Genomic DNA, 25,551 nt, shown 5'->3' with positions numbered 1-25,551 from the left:
AAGAGCTTCACTGAAGGAGTGATGTATACATAGAAAATCAACAATCGAAAATATGCAGCGCATAGACAAATTTTATTTCGTTTTTGGAGACAATTATCAGAATTTGATGCCGTCATTCAACTGAGCATTTGGAAATACGAGGCATTTAGGTAAACGATAGACAGCATGTCAGATAATATCCGGCTATCTCGTATCCCTGCACTGACAAGGAGGAAGTTCTGCAGCTCTCAGTAATAAGACTAGCCCGTTGCGCTTCGAGGTAGAAATCGATCTAAGGACAAAAGCCGAAGGAATCATGTGGTTAGGCACCAATGGGAGCTGAGACGAAATGATTCCAACCTCGTCTGCATAGTTAATTTCGATTGCGAAGATAAGAGTCTTAACTAACGTAACTCACCATTGCTTTGCCGTGGCATTTCAACGACTTTTACGCTCTTTTGAGCCTTGGTCGACTTGCAGACCGTCTGTCGTCCGATAGCATTTGTATGTACCTGAAATCAGGGGGTAGCATTGAGTAGTGCTTTGCGGCGGGCCAATCAGTTGGGAGTTGTATATTCTTTAAATATTCTCGAGGGTAGATGCCCCGGCGAGGATATGATTTGAACACATGCTCTCCGAGTAATACTGGGAAGCAGCGACAAGCTAACATTGGACATTTGAAATAGCGCGCAATCCATCATTATCTCATCTGGGAGTGATAACTATTTCATTGTAGTCTCGTTATTGTAGATTTTACGTGCCAATGACACTGCTTCATTGTTTCACAGAACTGGAGCAATTTCTCTTAACCCTAGGGCCAACATCTCTGGCTTATTGAGTAGTTAACCCCACCGCCATATGCTAAAGTTGACTTGGTGTCGCCCTCAGTGCTGTATTACTTCATAGGATTCTGGACACCACAAGTCACTGTAGCAACTAACTAGGGGATAAACCGGTTCTTTAATTACCCCTTAGATCTGAGTGTCGCAGTCACGAGGCTTATAGAGATATTCCGATAACTCGTCTGGACCATATTATTGCTAGCCAAAGGTGGCAGAACCTTCAGCACCGAGCGCCTTCCGGGAGAGATGAACCACTCTAAGGCTGTTCCTCCGCAGGAGCCTCTTTTACCTCGTCATCAGGCTTGGCAAATGTAGCAGCAACGATCATGGGGAAACAAGCAGTCGCTTCGACGAAGACCTAGGACAGAAAGTCAGTACATTGCCTAGGAGAGTCCGATTTTCAAGGATCGACGGTGACATGCCTTCACACTGCTTGCCCCAGCCTTAATCTTGCCCCAGCTCACAGCTTCATCCGTGCTTGCACCTGCATCACTACCATCGAACTCCTGATTGGTATTGATGTACACTGCGCTCTCGGCTCCATTCCTCATCAAGCAGGCGTTCGCGATGTGATGCTTGACGACACCTCCTCCTAGAATAATCATTCCAGCTCGCTTCGCAAAGACACCTAAAGTGTTGATACGTCGAATGTCTTCGACAATGTCAATTTTCAGCTGTAGAGGCGATGACTTGAAAGTGTGGAAGTATGCCATGTCACCGAGACTGCCGTCCATCAATGCCGGACAGAATATTGGGATATTGTTCTTATATGCCCAATAGCAGACTGAGCGCTCGTCATTGATCTCTTTTCCGAGTCGATGGATAACCTTGGAGGGAGTCCAGTTGATTTCCTCTTCAGTGCCTTTGCTCGCCTCCTGCTCTTCCAGCATTTTGTCGAGAATCGGCACAACCCATTCTTCGAACGCGCAATAGTTCTTGTTTGGGACTAACAGATTACCTATTCGATTTAGCCCCTGTTCCCGGAGTAATGCGCCTGATGTGTTAAATGCGCCCATATATGTATCTCCTATGCACTTGATCAAGTCTTCTTCTATGCCACCGGCTGTCGTCACCACGGCCGACACGTGCTTATGTTCAACTAGGTACCGAAACACGCCACGCAGACCAGAAGATATGAGATTTGAGGTGTAGCCGAGGAATATGGTCGTTTTTTCGCGGGTTTCAGGACATCGCCAGGTTCTCTGCAGTAGTGTTAGATTCCTCGACGAAGTGAAGCATACTGGGAAACGTAGCAACGTTGCGGGAGACTCCATACCATCTCGTTTATGATTCGCACAGCTTCACCAATTGAGCTTGCTTGAAATCCCATATTGCTCGTTCCGTTGATGAGTTCTTCCACGGTGATAGCCCTTCCAGCATAATCATTGAAATTCAGCTCCTTGACTTTCTGTGCACCTTTTGGCATGTCAACCGATTGCTTGAGGACCGCTGCTGTGGACACCGACGGTACGGCACTCGTGCCATCAACTCCGTTCCCCGCCATACTGGCATCCCTGGCCATACAGATTCGATGGGTTTGAGTGTTCGCGTGACGGGTAGACTCTCTTTGCAGGATGCCTTGATTCAGCAATCTAATGTTTGAGGAAAGACAGTATGTCTTTCTTTGATTGTGCTGGATTATATTTGTGCTGCGGAAAAAGAGGTTGCGTCATTGAGATTTTGACAGTATTTTGAGTCGGCGGGGGATCATGTGGGTTAAACCCTAAGCGACCCCGGAACACCAAAAAGTTTGAAAATTTTTAACAAGTCCTCTGAAAACTCCAAAACTTGAGTATAATGTGGGGAATACTCCGAAAGTCATGCATATTCGACGCCTCACAATTGCCAGATCGATGTATGGACATCATGCCTTCAGAAAGGAAAAGCAACAACGCCTGCGAAGTCCCACTCGCAGAAGCCAACAAAGCTGCTTCCCTTGCAGAGTGCTTTACGGATGACCTGGTAGCGCTACAAGTAACCTCCAGATATCTGATTGCAGTCGCCCACTTGAATCAAGAGAGGAAAAATTGAATCTTAGAATATACGAATGTCTCACCGCTGCCCCACTGCTACAACGGCCTTGTCATTCTGCCCGCCCGTGTCATGACTCTGTTGGTGTTTGGCTGCCTCCTGGTGCCGACTGGAACTGGAAAACATACTGGAGGAGTAGTCTATGGTTGCTCTGGCTATGACTTGGAAGGGAAGGCAGAACGCACTTCTTCGGCTCATGGAGTACATTGGAGGAGAGTATGATCGGTATCATGGGAACGAGAGCTTCCATCACTTGGATATTGACCGATTTGGGTACAAAGAAAGTCCTCTCGGGGCCAAGGGTATGCGACAAAAGTAATGGAGTACAGGCTTGCATCGGCACGCATATGTTCTCCTATCCGTGATATCCTAGTGGCTTTCCTTGTACTGCACTGGGTCAGATCCAGTCACCTTCAAAAAGCATGCGCTTTTCATTATATACATATCTAACGTCTGGGTATGCCGATGCTCAATGTCAACCCACACACGTGAAATGCTTCGACTACGTACCATTCGGAAATTTTGTGCCTGGTACCGTGGCGTCTGGATTCAAGTGAAGGAACGTCGTGAGGCGGCGATTGAGTCGGTAAAAAGAAGCGGCGAAATCGTGGAAGGTAGCTCTTTCGGGATGGAAGAGCAATCCAACTTATCCAACTTTTCGTACGTTCAGGGAGGAAAGACACACGATGAAATACCTTGGGGAACTAAAGTCTGACCTTCACAAGCTTCACGATCGATTTATGCTTAACAGAAAATGCCCGCGGCACGGAAATGTCGACATCACGCAGTGTCAAGTTAAGCACCATACGTTAGGGTTGGACTCCATATCCAAATGTAACATCATGAAAACCTAGAAAAGTTTGGCTTCCGAAAGATGAGTACGCTATCATTTGATCGTGTTCAGGATCTAATTTCTTACAGGCAATTGTCAGAGAGCCAGGGTGTATTTTGATTGTTTTCATAGTATCTAAAATCCCGTATTAATCCCAAACAACATTGGAGAATCAGGATGACAGACGATAAAGATTATGCTCACACCTTGCTCCAGAAATGCATCTTTGACCCCTGACTCATGAAGCATCCTGTCCTCATGAGGCAACTTGGGGCCGGAAGACCAGACGATAACTTCTCTCAGCGACTGAACATAGTCTTGTTTCCACGCAGCTATTTCTCCGAGCCAGCGAAGTAGTATACCATAGTACTCGATCACATTTTCAGTGCGAGATATATGCTCGAATGGAACTTGACAGTGGAGGCGGATCTCTTCGAGCTGTACTTGTAGTATTTCCAATTTTGGGGGAAGGATCTCGACAATTTTTGCCGAGTACGAAGCGCCGGTGACCTGCCTTTCTCGATGCTTAGAGCTGGGGTGGACCATCCACCATGCAGGAAGTCCCAGTCGTTTGAGGGCGGCGAAGCCTCGCATTGTTTTCATGACATCCCCGGTAGGGTGTTGCAGGGAGATGTGCTGATGCGGTTGAGCATAGACAACAAGCTCTTCCAAAGATGACTGATGGGGTAGCAGAGGGGTGGGGAAATTCGACGGCATGATAGCATTGCGATTTAGGAACCACTTTTCCACTATAGCGATAGTGTAGAGAAGTAAGGGCTTGGGGGGGCGCGCAGTATCGTGTCCATCGTGGTCGCGGAGCAGATGCTGCTTGAGATGGCTAGGTGTGAGATAAAGGAATTCAAGGTGACATCTTGTGAATTGGCCGTTGCTTCGGAAATTTCCGTATCCCATATCCAGCTTTGAATGGTGGACATGCTTAGATTGCGGAGAAATGTGTTGCTCAACAGTGGCTCAAGCAGCTGCATGCCCAGTGTTCCGCTCTGTCGCATGCAGATATGAAGAGAGGTGATCTGCACTGATCCCGCGTGAGTGAAGTAAATATGGCAGCGTTTGCAGATTGGGTAAGAGACTCAGAAGACGCGTGGTTGCCTTCTCGTTTGCGTCCATCACACCTAGAAGCTGGCCCCATTTCAGCTTCGCCTCCACCACGAGACCGCGTAAATGCTCGTTCTCTTCCAATGAAACCACAAGAGCGTCTAAGCTGTATATTCTTATGCTCACGTGTGGAATTTCTTCTTTGCTCCGATGTCTTGGATCTAGGCCTGTGTTAGTCAGATTGCACCAACTTCTTACTCGTTAGGCTTGCAAAATCAGAGTAGCCTCGAGGTAACGATAAGTAGAACTACAGTGAAGCAAGAAAGTATTCTCCCGCGATAAGAACCCAAATCCAATGAACGCAGACTGACATACCGTAGAAGATAGATATGTAGAGCCTGAGTGAGCTCGTTGAGGTGTAATCTAAGATTTTGGCAACAAGTTCGTTGGGCATATGGATCAAGCCTACCGGCGCCATGATTGAGTATGGCGTTATAAGCGCAGAGTCCTCAGCGACGATGATGATTGTGATCGCTGTCTCTACGGCTCGCATTATATCAGCATGGTCGCTTGATCACTTGCCACCGGGCTTTGGGGGTTTTATCATTGCCATATGCGGATGAACCAATGCAGTATTATGGCCCAAGTCGTCGTGTCCACGATAAAATCTACCACTATTCTGAGGCATCCTTTCAATATAATATTTCAATATTAAATAGTGATGAAGATGATGATTATTTGATGTATATATCTTGAATAAGAAGATATTATATTGTATTTAAGAGGTCTCATTTCTTTGGATAATTAATTGATGAATAGTTGATTTGTATGAAGTAGTTAGTGGAACTAAATAGTATCCATTATGTTGGCATCCCTATTGCTCGCTAAATGCCACGTGACCCCACCTATTTACGCAGCCCGCTAGATAGTTACAATGAACCAACCTTCCACTTCCGTCGGTATACAAGTATTGATTTTACTGATAGAGTAGTATATTATAACTTACAGTATCTCAGCAATATCTTAATAATAATATTGACTGATTATAATAGTTACTGGGCAGTGTGTCGATGACGTTAAAAAGTTCTACATCATTTCAATGTTATCATGATATTGAATTTTTGATGATGTATCACTGAAATCAATGATGGAATATGGGTTGCAGGCAGTGATGACTGATGTGGAACAGTGGAATCACTGTGTAATCATTGTAAATTAACCCTACATTCTTCTGGTATAGGGAGTTCTAAGGACGTCCCGTGGTGATTCTGTGGGACGTCTAAGTGGTTGTATTAGCATGCAGGCAGCTGAGGCATATATGTGCGGTGCGCTAGTCCGTGATAGGCAGCCTAGGGCCAACACCTCCCCTCGGACTAGTAGCCGTACAGATATCTATCTATCTATCTAGAAATCCTATTATACATGAAATTGCAAAATCAAATCAAACAATCAAATCAAGTAAATCAGACAAATCAAGCAATCTATCAATCGGGTTGTTGTTTCCACTTCTTCAGCTGATTGTAATTCCCTTCTCCTCCCATATAATCTGGCTGGCTTTTCAAGAGTTCATCTCTATCCAAAGAAACTGTAGTGTATAATCCTTGATTAGGTTGGCTGGCCATAAGATTCTTCTCTTTATCTTGTTCTTTATCTCTCTCTTTGCTTTTATTCTTTGATTCCTTCATCATCTTAATCTTTTCCTTATTATTTTCCCTCCATTCAGCATCTGCTAGATGAGGGTTCTTGAGCCAGCAGGCATCAGCAATATGCCCAGTTCGTTCACAGTAGTAGCACTGGCGGCTATCCCATCGATTGGTATGACCACCAGCGGTGATAGCGGCAGCGGTGGTGGTGGTGGTGTTCCGGGTGGTAGTGGTGGTGGCTCGGGCAGCAAGCTGGTTCATCAAATCATCTAGATTCAGGTTCTTGATAGGGCCCTGCCTAGTAGCATAGAATTCATCCAACTTTGTTCTAACTCATCCAACTTTGTTCTAACAAATTCCTGTTGCCAATCCCCCAATCCCAGTATAAAGAGGTCATGGTAGGTACTCTCAGCCCAGTTTTCACCCAGAGATACAAGTTTTGTCTTCAGTTTCTGGAAGGTTGCAAGATAGGTGTGGAAATCATCATTCCTCAGGCGTAGATCTCTGATCTTCTTGGTGGTAAAGAGGCATTCCTCTGCATGGGATATTGCGTATCATCAGGCAAGGTTCTTCCATATGATGGCAGCAAGATAGGTGTCATCTAGGGGTCCTAGGGAATCACATACAGTGGCATTCAAAGATTGAAAGATTCTTGTGTAAAGAAGCTCATTTTTCTTGTTCCAAAGCTCCATATCCAAAGGCACTGTGGTAGGAGGCACTGTTTCTTCCTTGGTGAGAACATCTTTTGCCTGAATAAGATGAGCATCTGCGAGAATAGAGCTCTTCCATTCCAGATAGTTGTTTGATCCAGTGAGAACAACTGCATGCCTCCCCTCCAACTTGGCTCTGGCATCCTTGCAAAATTCATCAATCTCATTCTTGATAGAGTCCCCAGCAGTAGATGATAGAGATAGCTTCTCCATAAGTGTCTTCATCTGCTCATCCTGTCTTGCTATCTGCTCATCCTGCCTTGCTATCTGCTCCCCCTGCCTTCTCATATATTCCATCATTATCTGTATCAAGGTATCGGTCGTTGGTGTTGGGCCCGGTGGCCCAGGGGTAGTGGTAGGTTCGTATTCATCATTGCTAGCTGGGGTATCCATCCCCATGGTAGCTCGAGTTCTAGGAGGCATTCTCCCCCCTATATCAATCAAATTCTTTTTCCCGCAATCAAAGCTCTTCTAGCCTTCGTCAGAATCCCTTCTGCTGATCAGCGTAGCAGTTCGCGAGACATTAGATGCCTCAGATAGGCAGTGGAAGGTTCTTAATATATTTATTAAAAAAACAAGCAATCCGGGCTATAACCTGTGGGACGTCTAAGTGGTTGTATTAGCATGCAGGCAGCTGAGGCATATATGTGCGGTGCGCTAGTCCGTGATAGGCAGCCTAGGGCCAACAGATTCGTACCCTCTATACCACTACAGCGCTGGTGGTGATTGAGCTCAGTGACCCAATATCCTCGACCCGCCGCTTACATGGCTCTAGAGCAATTGTCAATTCCAGCTTAGCAGTGATTATCTGCTTTGGTATAGCGCTGGCACCTTAGTGCGGGTTTCCTGTAAGTAACTCGTCTGAGAGGAGGTGTTGAAGCCCTGAGCTTTCTAGTGCCATTTCTAAATAACTCTGCCAATAACAACTCTTGTTGGACGTCTGACACCATACTAATATACACATGACTTGCCACAGTGGCTAATAAATGACGTCACAAAGCAAGCAAGGGCAAGTACTTAAGGATTGGAAAGTAAAGAAGGACTACCCTTTGCAAAATACCCACAAAACCAACTCTCATCCAAGTACGGAGCATCAAACACGATTGCGGCTTACAGAAGCCCCCGTCAGATATGCCCTACAACCTACATCAACGATACTACCTACGGGAACGGGGTCAGACTCAACAAGACCAGCCGCCAACCAGACAAAAGAGGAAACGGAAGCGTCGAGCAGCCGAACAACACCCCAAGTCAACACGGACAGGAGCACATCGAGGCAGGAGAAGTCAGGATAATAGAGCTTCTCCTAGTTCCCCCGCAGCCCCCCAAGACCAACCACAGCAACAACCGCCACCACCTGCTGTCAAGGACGAAATGCACCCATGGCTCAAGGCGATGGGATACGAGGAGGTGGACTTTATTGTCGACCCAGAAGCTGGTCTTAAAGAGGGTGAAGAGCCTCCACCTCTAGGGACCGTGGAAGAAGAAGACCCTGATCTTTTGAACTACGGACCTTGGCCAGAAACAGATAGTCATATTGACCCGGCGACCCGGGATGCAATTGAAGCCTCGAAGAATCCATTCTTTATATCTTGGCTGAGGGGGTGGGACAGGATGCATGCACCGAGAGCTTGAGAAAAGATCCGCCGGGATAAGAGATTGGCAAAAGTTGATTCCAATTGAATAATGTGTCAGGCCAATTGGCTGATCTTATGTACTTAGTAATTCTTCCACCATATAACTTCTCACTTAGCTAGCAATCTTCAATCAAGCAAGGTATACACCTTGAACATAATGTACATATCTACTGTGCATGTACTGCCAATGCTATATCTGTAATTTTGCCCTCATGATTGACAACAAAATATCGGTATGTTCAGTAAGTATTTATCTACCTACCTGGTATAGTTAAAGATGGGCCCCCTGATGCCTCCCAGCGTCCACAACTTATCGGCCATTCGCTTTGTTAACCCTCTGCAACTCTCCCTCTTTCCCGTCTGCTCACTCTCCCACCCCGGTACACTGGTTATGATGACTGCTTTGCTTGTTCTAACTGACAAAATTACCTATTCAGGAGGCATATCGGCATATCCCATGGATATCAGAAGGCTGCCTTCGCTAGCTATGAAATCAATTATTTAAGTGCCTGCAAGGGTTATGTGAATGGAAGCCCTCTGGGAGGCGCAGATAGCTCCATTAAAGTGACTATTTGCAAATTCACTCTTTCTAAACATACAGCATCGAGCCTGGCTTTCTCGATGCAAAGGTAACTGGTCGGCGGTCTTTCACTACCACTCCCTCTTGTGAATATATATCTAGCTAGCATGAGGCATCTAGATATAAATCTCCCTTCGGTCGCTCTGAGCGAGAGTTTCCTCTCTCACACAATTCTTGTTCTTCCAACTTGACCTCGTTCGGCTATTAAGATAGACCCATACTTGTATTTATTGTACTTTCCTGGACCACCAGCTTCTCTGCGAGAAAAGCAGCAAATATCTTTTCACCAACCACAGGCTTCAAGATGGCAGCGTAAGTCAGACCCAAGGAGAATATCAATATGTCCCTATCTACACAAACTAACTGATCGATCGCTCTAGTCCAAATCTTGGCATCATCCCGACGACTCAGGGAGTGCAAAACCACTTCTGGAATAGGAATGAGGAGGCGCATTCCTTAATTCGAAATCTCTATCATCTACCTGCCAATCACTCGCAGGAAGATATAGTCGACCATGTCTGGGTTGCCATTTGCCGTCTTTACTTTCCCCATACCGCCACGGGGCATAACGGCCCAAGATGGACTGTGCTACGGGAGGCATATCGAGGGCCACAACACCACTTATCGGAGCACAAGCCCAATGTCCTTGTTGTGCGGCTTCAACCGCAGCAAGTCGTGGGTGGTCTCCGCGTTTATGGGCGTGATTATCTATGGGTTGACTGCAAGCCACCCTCTCACGATTCACCATCAGGGTGGAAGAACCTCATCAATGAGGCAACGGAGCGGCTGAATAGCGCCCACCCACAGCGCGCCGTGGCTGTCATCGTGGCCATCGGATGCAGGATGATGGCTTTTTGGTGGGACCCAACCAATACAGTTGTTACTCCCCGAATGAGCATACAAGCTGCGCATCCACAGACAGTGGTATGGGATCTGGACCCACGCCTAAAGGGTTGGTTCCAGGGGGGTTGGGTTAACTCAGCCACCGGGAGGGTTGACCTCTCCCAGGCACTAGTGGTGGACTGCATCACTGAAGAAATTGTAAATGGTCAGCGGATGTTGAGGTGGAGGGATGAACTCGCGGAAATTGAGAAATTGCTGGTGTCAATCCGCCAAATGGGACTCCCAGGGCGGAACGATAGCCATTGGTCCTGCTGAAGCCAACCCAGGAAGAATTGAATGATACTGCATGGAAAGAATTGCTCCGCCTGGTTGGCTATCTTATCGGTTTTCATTTGTCCTTTTCTTTCGAATTGTTCCTGTGCATCTTCCATTTCTTGTGTCGTTTCATTGCGCCGATATCAGTTACAAAAGGGGAGAGCAAGAAAGCAATTGCATCGCAGGGCATTGTTTTCATAGACCTAAGAGCTAAAGCTGACTCTGAGCAGACCCTTGGGTACTGAATGCATGGGTGTATCCGGAAGACTTACCTGAGTGGTTGATGTAAAGAATCTCCCGATCATGTAACTAGGAATCTGCGTTGGAGCATATAAAGACTAATAATCGTCATAGGAAATAGGGTCTGGTCTGTAAAGACAGTGGCAATCAGTAAATATCGTAAAATCATAGCCTGTTTGAGGACTGGACAATACAAGCCATAAACAAAGAGAAGACACAGTTCTGTGAAATCTCCTCTCCGTAGCAGTTGGCCCAACCTTCTAAGGGCCAGCGAATCATTCTGATGTAATCTGACCCCTACGTTCTACGGCCTCGATATCTGGTCGTTCTATCTAAATCCATTCAGATATAACACCGTATCACCCTCTATAGCTTGGTCTAAGGACCCTCCTGAGATAAGCAGCGAGATCTTCGGCCCGCCGCTTACAGTAGCCTGATGGTGAAGTCAAGCAAGTTGTATATCCATGGATAGAGTTTGATATCATGTGATTTAGTGTCTCAGCAAGTTAGTATTTTGTTGCACATATATGTTGGGGGGTTTGGATTAGTTCGTCCCCTCTACTACCAGCATGGCGCTGGTGTGAGAGAGCTCTTTTGCCCCAGTGACCTAACAATATATGCCTCAGCTGCCCACATATTCGTTACAGCTACCATGACAAAATGGGGCCCCCCGACCCGGAGGATACTTTGGCGTCGATTGGTTTCCCAGACCCTGATGATCCTGATGAGGAAAAGTTTTCCGAGTGAGAACTACATTCTACACGTTCTGGCATCAAACAATTGAAGCTCATTGTCACTCGTGTAGATATCTATCATCGCCAATTGTTACTGTCATCGTCGGCCCCTCTGACTCAGCTCGAACCTTCCACTTACACTCACGCCTTTTAGTTAAGGCCTCCACCTATTTCAAAACTGCTTTGCAACGGGATCGTTTTACTGAAGGCCAAGAGCAGAAAGTGGAACTTGAGGATGTTCATCCCGCTGCCTTCGGTTTCTTTATTGAGTGGCTCTATCGAGATGGCTGGGAGAACGGGTCAGAGACATCTCAATTGCATGAAACCATCATTCCTCTCTATGTGCGAGTATATATACTCGGTGAGAGACTTTTCTGTCCTCGAATGCAGGATGCAGCAGCGGAGGTAATCTACAAGAGCTTGGATGGAATGGGCTCTCGCTACTCTAATACGGTTGTATGTGATCTACTGGAAATCGCGGAGACAGAGATGGGCTGTAGGATCTCCGATGATCCTCTCGGTGACCGGATTCTGTGGTTGGCAGTACAGAGGCTGGAGAAGCTGCAGAAATTTGACAGATTCGCATCCCTTCTACAGGAGCATCAGGAACTTGCAATGCATCTTTGCATGCGTGCTGGGTCGAAAAATTGGAACAATAAAAGAAAATCGAGTGGTAGATTTAAGCAGGAACGTATATATTGATGAATTCTAGTTCAACTTCTATTCTAAGTAGGGGCTGTTTCTGCATTGAACATGGGTATCAACTCTTGTATCTCCGGATTGCTTCTTGCGCTGATGAACAGAGCAGGAAAATAGGGCCATTTTTATGGTCTTATTTGAGCACCGAGGGAAATCCCATTGTCATTAAACAAGACATAACACAAAGGAAATCTCACCTCAGTAAATAATAGTGGATGACCGGCGTATAGAAGATTATAGAAGTCCATGTAAGTTCGGATTATGCTAAGATATAGCCTCAGTCTAGAGAATTTTGCCCCTATCAGCCATTTCATCATTATATCAATATACATGACCCATAATATCCGCCTGATTGCTTGGCAATTGTGATGATTGGCGATGGGACTTGCTGGGAAAGCCAACGTCTCTCTTTCTCGCGCATTCAGAATGCTTCTCTCACCAATTCTGCGGCCCCAACTTGGTTTTCGTCTTGGACTAGTTTTTCCAAAACTTTTTCTTTCCTCTCAAAACTGCCATCGACTCTTACAGCGCGACTGATCATGAACTGGGACCATCTGGCTGAGGAGTCGTCCCAGAAGTTGTTTGCAAGTTGGCTCCAACTCCTGTCACCCGCCGTACCACTGACACTTGCGGGTCAACACCGCCCTGGCCATCAAGCCATCAAAGCTTCAAGTTTCACCACTGGTGCTTTTAACATATGCTGTACTGTTACATTTGAAGATGAGTTCCGCGTGGTTGTTCGATTTCCTATTCTAGGTCGAAGCCGGTTTCGCACAGAAAAGACTCGGGATGAGGTTTCAGTGATGAATTTTCTCTCAAGACGAACGCGGGTTCCTGTTCCTATCGTTCTTGGTGCAGGTCGCTGGGGATGCGGCCCTTATGTTGTCACAACATTTATTGAGGGCACTTTGCTGTCCAAACAGCTTAAGTGCCCTTCTGTGGGCTTAAGTGACCTGGAAAGAGCGTACCAGGGAATGGCCGAAGTCATGCTAGAGCTCTCGAAACCCACCTTCCCAAGCATTGGGGCTCTGGAATTCGAATCGGGGAAATGGCAAGTGACCAAGAGGCCAATGACTCTCAGCATGAACGAACTTGTGCGTGTTGGAAACCTTCCCCCAGCTATATTTACAAGGAAGATTTTTCCAACGGCTGCTGAATACTTTGAGGAACTTGCTACCCAGCAGCTCCTCCATGTACAATATCAGCGCAATGATGCCGTGGAAAACGAACATGATGCTCGGAAAAAGTATATAGCGCGCTGTCTTTTCCGAAAAATAGCACGGGATATTCAATGGGAACCGGGTCCCTTCCACCTATGGTGTGATGACTTTTGTCCATCAAATGTACTTGTCTCTGAGTCTGATCTTACCATCACTGGCGTTATTGACTGGGAATTTACTTATGTTGCACCCACTGAATTTACCTGCACTGCGCCGTGGTGGCTCCTGTTTGAAAGGCCAGAAGCCTGGGGGTCAGATCTGAATGACTTTTTGGCCAGGTACACACCAAGGCTCCAATTTTTCCTCAAGATCCTTCGGGCTTGTGAGGACAGGCAGGTGCGGAATGGGACCTTGACGGATTCACAGCGCCTATCAGATCGGATGGCACGCTCTCTGGACTGTGGGCTCTTTTGGTTTTGTCTTGCTACACGAAGGAGCTTCATGTTTGATGATATTTATTGGACATTCCTTGATGAGAAGCACTTTGGTCGTCTGAATTCTCTAGATGACAGACTCTCTCTTCTCTCTCAGGACGAGCTGGATGGGCTGGATGGGTTTGTTCGGATGAAGATGCAGCAAGTTGAAGAAAAGCGCTTGGACGAACATCTGACCTTTGATGAACTTGTTGACCTTTAACTCAGGTGGAGCCCACAAGAGTTTGTCGGAGAGATCTATCTTGAGGGCATAATGAATCTACTGTTTAATTTTTATTCGTAGATAGATAAATAATATCAGAGCCTTAGAAATCATACCCTGACAATACTCACCATCACAGAATTCATTAGGCAGAATCTTTTAATCCAGTTTTCAACAATAAGATAATTTGTACCATTCTCATGAATGTAACAAACAACAGGTAGCTTCAAGTTGCAACATTAGGCATGTTGGAGATGGTCATCTCACTCTACAAGTTGAAGGGCAGTTTTTTCAAGGATGGATTGGCACCAAATTCTGCTTGATTGATGGCTTTTATTATCAGGAACAAATAGTGAGTGGTCGGTAACCATTGTATACGCGCAACCCGAACCACCTATTACTACTGTGTATGTATTTAATACATCGATCCTTCATTGCAGCCAAATTTCACTCTCGTTAATACCCGGGGGAAGCAGCAGCAGCAGCACTACAGGCCTCGCCCCCACTCCTCAAATGACCACTGATCCCCTCCCCAGCATCCTCTGCCTCCACGGCTCTGGCACATCCGCCGCCATCTTCAAAATCCAAACCATCCGTCTCCGCCGCGAGCTGCAACACCGCTTCTCCTTCGTCTTCATCGATGCGCCCTTCCAAACAGACCCCGACCCGGGCGTGCTGCCAGTCTTCGCCGATGCAGGGCCCTACTTCACCTGGGTGGATCTCTCTACGCTGCCTGTATCGTGTCGCTCGCTAGCTACAAAGGACGAAGAAACTAAGGAAATGTCGGCGCTGCAGAGGAGTATCCTCCGCGGCCGCACGCAGCTGATGCCCGCGCGCACGGTGGAGTTGTTGGAGAAGACAGTTCGCGAGCAGATCGAGAGGGATGGGAGGGGCTTTGTGGGCGTTATTGGCTTCTCGATGGGGGGCCGGTTGGCTGCCGGGTTGTTACTGGAGCAGCAGGAACGGCTCCTGGCACAGCAGCGGGGGAATGGCGGGAATGCGAGCGGGAACGGATTCGCAGACTGTCACCTTGCTCCGGCTCCCACTGGCCTGAGTGGTGGTGGTGGTGGTGGTGGTGAGGGGCAATCGTTCAAATTCGGAGTCTTCATATGTGCGACGTCGCCGCCCATAACAAAATTGCACGACCTCCTCGATCATGATAGTACGGATGGAAGAGGCGATAAAATCACACTGCCTCAGATTGATATTCCCACTCTACATATCCTGGGCCTCAATGATCCTTGGATAGCCCCGGGAGAGTTGTTGGCGACAACTCATTTCAACCAGGTGAAGACGACGGTGCGGAAGTTGGATATGGGCCATCATCTCCCTACTCAGCAGAAGGATAATATGCTGCTGGTCGAAGGGATATTGGATATGGCAAAGGAAATTGGCATATGAAATATGAGGCGGGCTCATGATGTTTTTTTTTCATTTCCCCCCTCCCTCAAGCTCTTATTCTTCTTGGCCGGGGCTTCGTGTTTTGATGGATATAAATAGATAGATCTCTTACTGAATACTTGAGCTGAGAGCGATGCTGGTGTTCCATAGACCAGTTTATGTTTGGTGTTTTCCCATAGAGAAATGAGCGAGGGCTTAATCGTTGCGGGGGATCCCGCTATTACATGCGCTTTTTAGAGGGAAGGAAGATGCTAATGTGACCATGTCACTCCAATCATGGAATTCGCAATTTTGGCAAATATAGTGCTAGTAACTTGGTTACCATGCTCCATGCCTTCATGTTTGCATTCCCAAGACTGTAAATCGTAGGCTCCTTGTTTCCGCCGTGATCCTGCCACCTGGGCACCTTATTATACAATAATTGAAGAATTATATAAATATTCCTTCATTCTTTATTATGATTCTCTCTTAATAAATATGCTTTTCTCCGGATTGTTGGGGGATAGCCCGCGCCTATTGCAGGATTGCCGGTTACGGCTGAAGGGGCGCTTGACGGGAATCCCCCCTTTTATATACGCGAATTGAGGGAGAATTTTTGGATAAGTACACCCTCATCATGTCGAAGCACGCGAGCCAAAATAATCAACGGTTGTTTTTATCATCCATTAGATTTCTACTGGAATTGCATCTATGATATAAAGCCTTTTCCAATCATCTCATTTTCAGCTAGGCCTTGCTTCTTTGCAGAAATACCCAAAGACATGGTCAATCAAGTCCAATCCACTCTTTTCTAGAAAACGGGAGAATCTGCTTCTCTACAAGAGGAGCAGAATGGATTCATTTTCAACAACCAGCATTTCAGAAGAGGGTTGAGTCAGAATAACCACAAAATATCATGTTATTCAAACAAATTGCACTGCAGCTCCAGTTTGCTTGTTCTCCCTGGCTCATGGAATGATTATATCAAAACTCACAAAACAGAAATCCAAATGAAAACAATATAAAATAGAAGAGCTTCTGTGCTGCAGTGTGTCATTTTCACTGCTCTCAAGCCATCTTATCATACATAGAAAGGTGAAAAATACAGCTAGGAATTCAAATATATCTCACATAACTTTATATGAAGAAATATTTAGAACTTTTCCATGTCATATACAATGATTAATGTACTTTTTTATATTCTCGATTTTTTATAATAGTTAAATTTGATAGCAGATTATAAATTACCAATAAAAGATTAAATATAATTAAAAATGATTGATATATGGGGTTGATAGTTTTGACAATTTGTATGGGAAGTGATGATGGGCAGTGGTCGTTGGGTGATCACATTAAGGTTAGTTAGTTGGTTAACTTAAAACTTCCGATTGATAAAATTACATCATCATCAGAAGCAAAAAAAATCCTCATTACATCGAGGCGGGGCGCAAGAACACAATCTCCTCGCCCATTGCCAACAGACTGGCCGCCATGGTCCGCATAGAAGAACTCCCTGATGATTTCGAAGAATCCCTCGATCTCAATAAACCCCACGCTCCGGGACCTACACTGGGCGCGCAGGCTATCCTCAACGAAACACCCTTCGGCATCAAGGAAAATGCCTCCGTACAGGACCCAACCGCCCCTCCCATGCCGCCTGGCATGGCCTCGGTCAAGTCGCATACAGCAGAAGAAATATTTGACATGATGAACAAGACCCCGCTGTTCATGACTGATCTTTCGAAAGCAACGGATGGAGGTATGTGGTGCGGATTCGACCAGCGAGTTGCCTTCCTTTTCGCGATGTGATTGATTTCACAAAATATTAATCTACTCCCTTCTTCGCAGATGAGGAAAATATTGGTCTTGAAGCCATGCGGGCTTTGCAATATGAAGGGACACGAGCGGAAGTGGCTCAGGGATTTCGGGAATCGGGAAACGAGGTCACGAGGCAGAAGAAATGGGCGGATGGGAAAGAATTCTACACCAAGGCTATTGCGGTGCTTACAGGCGATAATAAATGGGAGGAGAGCTCGGACCCTGAAGGGGATCGTATAAAGGAACGCGAAATCGCGGAAGCTTGCTATACGAATCGCGCATTGTGTAATCTGGAATTGAGTAAGAAGCTTCCGCCTCATTTGCCTGTGCCAAAAAAAAAAAAAAAAAAAAAAAAAAGTGTTGTGTCCCGCTGGCTGATTTACAAACTAGAAAACTACAGGTCAACCACTCTGGACTGCGCTTCGGCGCTGAAACTCAACCCAAAAAATGTCAAGGCCTACTACCGATCCACCTGTGCCCTCTTCGCACTCGACAAAATCCCCCAAGCAGAAGATACATGCGCAAGGGGGCTAGCCTTAGACCCGCCCAACAAACCATTGCAAACCATGTCCGCCAAAATATCCGCGCGCAAATCCGCCCTCGAGGAAATCGCCGCCAAGCGACGTGCCGAAGAGGAACGCGCCCGCAAGGAGAAACTGCTCCTTAACTCCGCGCTGCGGGCTCGTGAAATCAGAGTCCGGAACTCCGACCAGCCACCCGAACTTGAAGATGCCGTTATACACCTGTCCCCTGACCCGCTCTCACCCAAAAGCACCCTCTTCTTCCCCACCGTCTTCCTATACCCCATGGAAGCACAGTCGGATTTCGTCAAAGCGTTTGCTGAAACAGAGACGATTAGCGACCAGCTAAGGTATATATTCCCCTTGCCGTGGGATTCACGGCAGGAGTACAAGCTTGAGTCTGTGGAATGCTTTATGGAGACAGTGGCTGGGGGGCTTATTAAAGTTGGGAAGAAAATGCCGTTGTTGAAGATATTGGCGGGCGGGAAGGTGGAGGTTGTGGACGGGCTGGTTAAGATCAATATTGTGCCGACGGGCAAGTCAAAACAGTGGATTGAGGAGATGAAGGCGAGGAAGGGGGCTTGATTTTGGCATATTTGGAGATTCCGTGCGGCCCTCGTTTTGTGTACTCCGCTTGGAGACGGAATCAGACTAAATAATACCGGGTCATGTGTTTCCCTACATTTGGTTGTGGCCTCCTTTGGTTGTTTTTTTCTCAACCCCATCTTCTTGACTCCGGATTGGCCCCGACAACGAAATGGAAGAGAGAACTCGCATCTCTCGGGAAATCTGGCGACAAGGATGAATGATTTAAGATGCAGGAACGTACGGATGTACTGTGATCCTTGATATGAGTGTCTGATTCCTAATCACTTGGCAACTGATGGTTGCGGGAGAAGATCCATTTCAAGATATGTGGCTTTCAAAAATACCCCATATTTGGCAATAGTTAGGTTACAGTGGTGGACTTCTTATATCAGACTGACGATGGGGAGCAAGTAAAATAAAGCTTACCATGGGTCAGGAAGATAAGAAGCTAAGAATTGGCTCTGCTCGCTTCTTCTATGGGCAAAATGGTAGGCCCATATGCCACTACTTTGGATGTCCTATCTGAAGGAAACGAACAGATTGTAGCCATTTTAGAGCAACCACGGTGTATGTATTGTACAAAATACAGTACATAGATGCAGAATAATGTGGTATAACAGGAAAAGCTTTATCCATGTCGACCCTCACCAATTGGTTTATGAGCCTTGAGCTATGATGCATTCATTATTAGGCTTTGCAATCCTAGCGGGAGAACCAGGGGAAGGCTGGATTTGTTCACAAAATATTAAGTGTTCGTGCTGGTCACTTGAAATGGTGATATTCCTTAGATGCCCCGGTATATTAGCTGCATGAGCAGCAGCCGAGGGTGTAAAGGGATAAAAGCTACAGGCAATAGGGATTTCATAAAGCCGTTTTGTTTTCATAGGATTGATGATGAGGGATCCGTCATTCAGTTGCCTCTTGAGGAGATACAATCCGAAGAGCCCAGGATCGACCTCCAAGGCCAAAATCCTGGTGCACCAGAAGGATTCTGTACTTGGCACATCAAATTTCCGCCACAAGCTGTTATAGTTATTGCAAAGTACAGTTCAAGGACGGGCTGCTTTCCAGTTCTTATTCTTGTTTTTCGACTCGAATGATGAAACAAATAGCTGAGCAGACACAAGATTCCTTCTCTAACTGCCCCCCTGTTCTGAAGCCAGCCAGGTCCAGGATCAAGGGATCTCCTCAATTCACAAGTTCATAATATCCACTTGGGTCGCAGTAGTGTAACGGCGGCGTTAGCGGGAAAGGATATTCTAGTGCCACCCACAGGGAACAGCGCCATAATAACTATCCGAGCGGACAAATGAGGGCGCCAGACCATTCAAGTCATGCATTGTAATTTGACAAACCGACGATGTGCTGCTGGGGAAGATTTGGTGTTTAAGCTGATGCTCGAGGTTGGGTGCAGATACATCGCAAGTTGAGTATTGTAAGCGCGTGACAGCCACGCAATACGACTAGTCCCAGAATAGCCATCCGTAGCACGATGAATAAGCCATTTCAGCCAATGGGACCTCGGCAGCCACGAAATTGGTCACGGGACGGTAATATGACGCAGGGGGAAATCCCAGCAGAGATTTCCTCACCGCATCGCTTCGGAGAGCCGCAACACAACGCGATTGCAACGCAACCTCAGACTTGTCGCCCTCAACGCCCGAGCAGCATCTCAACCCGCCCACAAAACGCGCTCTCGACATTGCACCTGGTTCCCCACCGTCAGCGTCATCGTTGGATCTGCGGCTGGCGCTATCTCTCCGCCGCGCACGTAATATCCCGTTCCCGTCGCCTAAGTTAACTGGCGCTGGAAGGCCAAACGCGAGTCACAAGAACAGCACGCAAATACTCAGCGTAGGCCAACCGGGCCTTTCGATGAGTCCATTTGCCAGATAGTGGCCAGATAAACAGACGCCTTGCACGGCCACCCTTACGCTTCCCATTTGCTCGGTGGCTTCGTTATTTAGCAAGTTCCTTCTGCTTATCATTCTTGGGCCACTCCTTTTGGAAGCGGTTTTGATCCGTGGCTGCCTAGCATTATTACCACCGTGAATATTTCGATTATTATTATTGCGCATGATTATCCCCGCTATAATATTTTCCCAACCGAAAAGATAGATATATGTACAGTTAAGAATGAATAATCAACCTCATTCCTCCTATCCGACCCTCCAACAGCATCCGATGGCTGTGATCTCTCCCGCAGGCTATCCGATGCAGCATCCCTCCCCGGCTCATATTCAAGCTCAAGCGCAAGCGCAGGCTCATGTCCACGCTCAGGCGCAGGCTCATGCTCAAGCACAGGCTCAAGCGCGTGCTCAGGGTCTACCCTACTATGCAAGTCCGAATCAGTATCCTCCCCAATCAAGAGCGCCACAGATCCACCATCAGCCTGTACAGCATGGTGGTGGCTACGGCCCCGTTCCACTGCATGCTGGTGCATCAAGCATGATGATGTCTCCTGGCATTCCCCATCATTCGTCTGGTCTTAGTCCCAGTAGGTCGTCCGTCTTTCCGCTCTTGTCGTCAGTTTTTTACTTGATCTTATTTCTTTAGCTCCTTAAATTATGTGCCCTAAATTTCCTCCATCCCTGTTTTCTCTTACTGTTCTTATCCCATTGGCCGATCAGTCGCTCCGTTGTCATGCTCAATGTCCCACCCCCGTTTCCCCCCTTGCTACTTTTACATTCCGACTCCGCTCCGACAAAACGCTCTTCTCGACGCGCACAAAACCTTGCCCTCTATGGAGGTTTGTTATGTTGTTGTCACCTCGCTGATACATTGGCGTCTTCTCTGCCACGGTTTACAGTGCCTCACCCATCAAATTTCTCGAATCCTCAATATATGCAATCAATCCCAGCTACCGTGGCGCAATCCCCCATTCCTCAATCGCCGTCCCCCCAGAGTGTAGTTTCTCTGTCGCAAAGCCAACCACAAGCAATGGCTACTGTTACCTCATCAAACCCTGTGTTTTCCACTCCTCCCCGTCCGTCTCAGACCTCAAACCACCAGGCGCAGGCGCAGCAGCAGCACCAACAACTACAACAACAAACACACTCCCCAGTTTCCGCGCTCTCTCCGCAGCAGGCTGCTCGTGAAAAGGCCCGTGTGGCCGTTCTTCTCGATATCAATTCAGCGCTGCTACAGGAAGTGGTGAACCTTCAAGCCTCAGGCAAGGCGGGCGTAACACCCGCCCAGCCCGCTGCACAGCAATCGTCATCCGTTAAAGAGAGCAGTACAATCTCACCAACTTCTCCTACCGACATTTCGGGTTCACAATCGCAGAACCCTGGCAGCAGCGCAGATGGACCTAAACCTCCCTCTGGTCCCACCAACAAACCCAGCATTGAATATATCGACTGCATGCGACGCCTCCAGGCGAACTTGGCGTACCTTGCTACTGTTGCGGATCGCGCGAAGAAATCAGGAGCCGCCGCTCCACAGGCTCCCGCAATTATGACTCCACCTCCAAGTCTCCCCGGTGTTACGGATTTATATACCAAACTGAGTGAACTATTTCCTGGGGCGTCAAAATCAGGTGGCGTGCCGCCGTCTACGCCTCAGCAACAGCAACATCACCAGCAACGAAACCTAACAGGAAATTTTATGTCGCCACAAGGGAATGGCACTCCAGTTCGTAACTCACCGGCGGAAACGATGGGTTGAGCAGACACTCAAAGAATGTAAGGATATGATTTACCTACTTTTCTCATCCATTTTCCCTCGGGATTAATCTGAAAACTGTTCGAGGCCCTCGAAGAACCAATGTCCATCCATTGCTACTTGATTAGTTTTCAGGAAGCATGGGAAACTGTCATCCGCACCACGGACGACGCCCGTACTAGGTCCCCAAATGTTTGGGCCTAAGAGGAGTAATTCATGCGCGCGGGCAATAAACTTCTTGATTGTCCCAAGCCCTTGATTGTCTCAGCCCCGAGCAAGGAGAAGTAAAGGAGGAGTGTGTCAAGGGAAATATGTGTATTTATATGTGAAGAACGCACGCCTCACTTAAACGACCTAAAATACGGATATATGCGAATCCAACGAGGAGGGTGGGGTGTTATGTGCTTGAAGGCTATTGCTGGAGGCATAGAGCCGAACACGCACGCGGTTAATGGGTTCTAAAGTGCGGTTTTGATTATCTATGGACCCTCTGTTGTTGCCAATTGTTTTTATTGCTTGTGACAGTGGGAAATGGGGGCTTCCGGAAAGTATATATCTCTACATATGGCTGACCATATCAAAGGCTATTTATGTTATTCTTATGGACCCATGGCGAGCTGTTCAGTGTATCGGTACCTGCCTCTCATATCTCGTCTGTTTCCTGAATGGGATGCTGGTTGGGAATAATTTGGTGGCAAGGAGGAACCGTCCTCCCTCCCGGACAGTGTGTAATTAATATCGATTAACTAGAATACTACCTTTCTCCGCTATCCGTTCCCTCAAATATTCTTGATAGTGCAATATTTTGCGCTTTTGTTGAGACCACAGAGACTTTGAACTGTAATATATTTCGATACAGCCACATTTCAACGCTTCAGGCAGCTTACCACCAGTTAAAAGCTACAGATTACAACATAACACAGTTACACGTACCGTCAGAACAGGCCAAAACATCTCGTTAACTTTTGGGGACAATGAGAAATAAGGAGACGAGGAGCGAACAATGCAACGGCAGCAACCTGCAGTCGTCTCTATCTTTCATAGATACCGTACGCCTGGACCCAGCACAGCTCGTCCGACATCCTGCATCCATTGATTGACTTGGATCTGTGGTGAATCGTTCGCGTGGTTATTCCCGCTAGTCATTCATGCTAAACCCGACGCCCACTTCCTCGATCTTGAGCCGCAGCCTCAACCTCCTCCTCGTGTTGTTGTATTTAGCATACAGCTAGACGATCTCTTCTCAGCATCATTCTCTCTCATGTTTTCCTTTCCCTTTATAATTCGCCGCCATTCATCATTCCCTATTTATTTCTTCAACCTCTTCCCCGTTTCTTGCTGTGCATTATATCTAATCTCCTCGGCGGAAACTTTCTCCCGTTCTCCACCACGTTAACCTAGGCACAATAAAGCACCAGGAACCAACCGCCGAATTCAACGCTGGAAAACAGAAACAGGAAAACAGCCCGCCAACAATAGCACCGCGATCCCGACCTCCCTTTCTCTTCCTTCCTCAATCTCCCTCCTCCCTCCTCCCTCCTCCCTCCACATCCCGCCATCATGGAAATGAGCTCCAAGCGCAAACACAGCAGCGGGCCTATCTCCCTCCGCTCCGCCAAACACCTCCGCTCGGACACCGCCGCCTCCCCGCAACCATTAACCCCAGATGACCAAACGCTGGGCGAAGAGGCAGTTTATGTCCTCGATAACGAAGACGAGGATCTCTCCCATATGCTTCCCCTTGCCCCTGCCGCTGCTGCGCAGACAGACTCGCCAGAATGGCAGGCTACCATCGAGACGGTAGTGAAGAGCGTTGTCTCTATCCATTTCTGCCAGACTGCGTCGTTTGATACGGATTTGTCCATGTCGAGTCAGGCTACGGGGTTTGTGGTAGATGCGGAGAAAGGGTATATTTTGACAAATCGACATGTAGTTTGCGCAGGGCCGTTTTGGGGTTATTGTATTTTTGATAATCATGAGGAGGTTTGTTTTTGGCTTTTTTTTCCATTCGCTTTTTTTTTTTAAATATTTTCATAATCTCTGGTGGGAAGATTGTTACTGATATGGTTACTTTCGATTGTAGTGTGATGTCCGACCTGTTTATCGAGATCCTGTTCACGATTTTGGCATTTTGAAATTCGACCCTGCCGCTATTAAATACATGCCTGTCACAGAATTGGAATTGTCACCAGACGCGGCAAAAGTTGGTGTCGAAATAAGAGTCGTAGGGAATGACGCCGGTGAGAAATTGAGCATTCTCTCTGGCGTTATCAGTCGTCTGGACCGCAATGCTCCCGAATACGGAGAAGGCTACAGCGATTTCAACACAAATTACATCCAGGCCGCTGCTGCAGCCAGTGGTGGGAGTTCTGGCAGTCCTGTCGTGAACATAGATGGTCATGCGATTGCGCTACAGGCCGGTGGCCGGGCAGATGGCGCTGCTACAGATTACTTCTTACCTCTCGATCGCCCACTGAGAGCTCTGGAGTGCATACGAAAAGGAGTGCCGGTCACGCGTGGCACAATACAGACTCAGTGGATCATCAAACCCTTTGATGAATGTCGTCGTCTTGGCCTATCCCCGGAATGGGAAGCTGCAGTCCGCAAAGGCGCTCCCAAAGAAACCGGGATGTTGGTCGCGGAAATAGTTCTCCCTGAAGGCCCTGGCGACGGCAAGCTACAGGAAGGCGACGTGTTGATCAAAGTCAACGGTGAACTTCTTACGCAATTTGTAAAGTTGGATGCGATTTTGGATTCGAGTGTGGGTAAGGATGTTCACCTTCTTGTGCAGCGTGGGGGGGAGGATCTAGAAGTTTCATGTACTGTTGGAGACCTTCATGAAATCACTCCCGCTCGCTATGTTACCGTTGCCGGTGCCACGTTCCACGACCTCTCCTATCAACAGGCCAGGCTTTATGCGATCGCCTGCAAGGGGGTGTATGTCTGTGAAGCTGCTGGTTCGTTTAAACTTGAAAATACCTTTTCTGGTTGGATAGTAGATACGGTGGACAAACGACCCACAAAAAATCTGGATGAGTTTATTGAGGTTGTGAAAACTATTCCAGGTAAGTTTTTTAACTCGTCCTATGGTGATATTTAATTCTATTTGCTGATTAGGATTTAGATCGCGCGCGGGTTGTTCTGTCATATAGGCATATTCGAGATTTGCATACCAGAGGGACAAGCATAGTGCACATAGACCGCCATTGGCATCCACATATTAGGGAAGCTATCCGCAATGATGAGACTGGATTATGGGATTTCACAAACATTGCGGACCCACTTCCCGCGGAGCTCCCAGTTCCTCGGAAAGCTGATTTCATTCAGCTTGACGGTGCCAACCATCCAGCAGCTGCCGATATCGTCCGCAGCTTCGTTCGCGTCTCTTGCACAATGCCGGTGAAACTCGACGGATATCCACAAGCCCGAAAAGCCGGATTCGGTCTCGTCGTCGATGCTGAGGCAGGGCTTGTGCTTGTTTCCAGAGCTATTGTACCCTTTGATCTGTGTGATATCAATGTCACCGTAGCGGACTCCATTATCGTCATGGCAAAAGTGATTTTCCTCATCCACTACAGAATTAC

At 47.3% G+C, this 25,551-nt stretch overlaps 11 protein-coding genes across 11 annotated transcripts in view; 8 read left to right on the top strand and 3 right to left on the bottom strand.

Moving 5' to 3' along the window:
• Nucleotides 1-1,077: 1,077 nt before the first annotated feature.
• On the bottom strand, nucleotides 1,078-2,435 carry HCBG_08025 (deoxyhypusine synthase; the record flags this gene model as incomplete). Its single annotated transcript, XM_045435074.1, has 3 exons — nucleotides 1,078-1,179; nucleotides 1,244-2,023; nucleotides 2,098-2,435. The coding sequence occupies 3 exons, from the start codon at nucleotides 2,323-2,325 to the stop codon at nucleotides 1,078-1,080; spliced, it is 1,110 nt and encodes a 369-aa protein (XP_045284380.1).
• A 1,384-nt stretch (nucleotides 2,436-3,819) lies between these two features.
• On the bottom strand, nucleotides 3,820-4,401 carry HCBG_08024 (uncharacterized protein; the record flags this gene model as incomplete). Its single annotated transcript, XM_045435073.1, has 1 exon — nucleotides 3,820-4,401. One exon carries the CDS (start codon nucleotides 4,399-4,401, stop codon nucleotides 3,820-3,822), a length of 582 nt encoding a protein of 193 aa, XP_045284379.1.
• Nucleotides 4,402-4,656: 255 nt separating this feature from the next.
• Nucleotides 4,657-5,293, bottom strand: HCBG_08023 (uncharacterized protein; the record flags this gene model as incomplete). Its single annotated transcript, XM_045435072.1, has 2 exons — nucleotides 4,657-4,961; nucleotides 5,116-5,293. The coding sequence occupies 2 exons, from the start codon at nucleotides 5,291-5,293 to the stop codon at nucleotides 4,657-4,659; spliced, it is 483 nt and encodes a 160-aa protein (XP_045284378.1).
• Nucleotides 5,294-5,674: 381 nt separating this feature from the next.
• Nucleotides 5,675-6,148, top strand: HCBG_08022 (uncharacterized protein; the record flags this gene model as incomplete). The annotated part of the gene is made up of 2 exons (XM_045435071.1): nucleotides 5,675-5,707; nucleotides 5,981-6,148. The coding sequence occupies 2 exons, from the start codon at nucleotides 5,675-5,677 to the stop codon at nucleotides 6,146-6,148; spliced, it is 201 nt and encodes a 66-aa protein (XP_045284377.1).
• Nucleotides 6,149-8,224: 2,076 nt separating this feature from the next.
• Nucleotides 8,225-10,468, top strand: HCBG_08021 (uncharacterized protein; the record flags this gene model as incomplete). The annotated part of the gene is made up of 4 exons (XM_045435070.1): nucleotides 8,225-8,697; nucleotides 9,168-9,359; nucleotides 9,563-9,622; nucleotides 9,691-10,468. The coding sequence occupies 4 exons, from the start codon at nucleotides 8,225-8,227 to the stop codon at nucleotides 10,466-10,468; spliced, it is 1,503 nt and encodes a 500-aa protein (XP_045284376.1).
• Nucleotides 10,469-11,368: 900 nt separating this feature from the next.
• Nucleotides 11,369-12,144, top strand: HCBG_08020 (uncharacterized protein; the record flags this gene model as incomplete). The annotated part of the gene is made up of 2 exons (XM_045435069.1): nucleotides 11,369-11,451; nucleotides 11,514-12,144. The coding sequence occupies 2 exons, from the start codon at nucleotides 11,369-11,371 to the stop codon at nucleotides 12,142-12,144; spliced, it is 714 nt and encodes a 237-aa protein (XP_045284375.1).
• A 536-nt stretch (nucleotides 12,145-12,680) lies between these two features.
• HCBG_08019 (phosphotransferase enzyme family protein) lies at nucleotides 12,681-13,997 on the top strand (the record flags this gene model as incomplete). Its single annotated transcript, XM_045435068.1, has 1 exon — nucleotides 12,681-13,997. The coding sequence occupies one exon, from the start codon at nucleotides 12,681-12,683 to the stop codon at nucleotides 13,995-13,997; it is 1,317 nt and encodes a 438-aa protein (XP_045284374.1).
• A 513-nt stretch (nucleotides 13,998-14,510) lies between these two features.
• On the top strand, nucleotides 14,511-15,398 carry HCBG_08018 (uncharacterized protein; the record flags this gene model as incomplete). Its single annotated transcript, XM_045435067.1, has 1 exon — nucleotides 14,511-15,398. The coding sequence occupies one exon, from the start codon at nucleotides 14,511-14,513 to the stop codon at nucleotides 15,396-15,398; it is 888 nt and encodes a 295-aa protein (XP_045284373.1).
• Nucleotides 15,399-16,811: 1,413 nt separating this feature from the next.
• Nucleotides 16,812-18,925, top strand: HCBG_08017 (TPR repeat protein; the record flags this gene model as incomplete). Its single annotated transcript, XM_045435066.1, has 3 exons — nucleotides 16,812-17,136; nucleotides 17,226-17,495; nucleotides 17,586-18,925. 3 exons carry the CDS (start codon nucleotides 16,869-16,871, stop codon nucleotides 18,299-18,301), a joined length of 1,254 nt encoding a protein of 417 aa, XP_045284372.1.
• Nucleotides 18,926-19,993: 1,068 nt separating this feature from the next.
• On the top strand, nucleotides 19,994-21,970 carry HCBG_08016 (uncharacterized protein; the record flags this gene model as incomplete). The annotated part of the gene is made up of 2 exons (XM_045435065.1): nucleotides 19,994-20,801; nucleotides 21,114-21,970. 2 exons carry the CDS (start codon nucleotides 20,489-20,491, stop codon nucleotides 21,968-21,970), a joined length of 1,170 nt encoding a protein of 389 aa, XP_045284371.1.
• Nucleotides 21,971-23,435: 1,465 nt separating this feature from the next.
• The window catches only part of HCBG_08015 (PDZ domain-containing protein c), a gene marked incomplete at both ends in the record, with an annotated part of 3,784 nt that continues 1,668 nt past the window's right edge, over nucleotides 23,436-25,551 (top strand). The window contains 3 exons of the mRNA XM_045435064.1: nucleotides 23,436-23,950; nucleotides 24,051-25,032; nucleotides 25,092-25,522. Coding sequence (XP_045284370.1) covers nucleotides 23,528-23,950; nucleotides 24,051-25,032; nucleotides 25,092-25,522 — 1,836 coding nt within the window. The remainder of the gene's footprint in view (nucleotides 23,951-24,050; nucleotides 25,033-25,091; nucleotides 25,523-25,551) is intronic.

Source organism: Histoplasma capsulatum (assembly GCF_000150115.1).
Source record: "Histoplasma capsulatum G186AR genomic scaffold supercont2.13, whole genome shotgun sequence".
Lineage (NCBI taxonomy): Eukaryota > Fungi > Ascomycota > Eurotiomycetes > Onygenales > Ajellomycetaceae > Histoplasma > Histoplasma capsulatum.
This window is presented reverse-complemented; position numbering and strand designations above follow the sequence as displayed.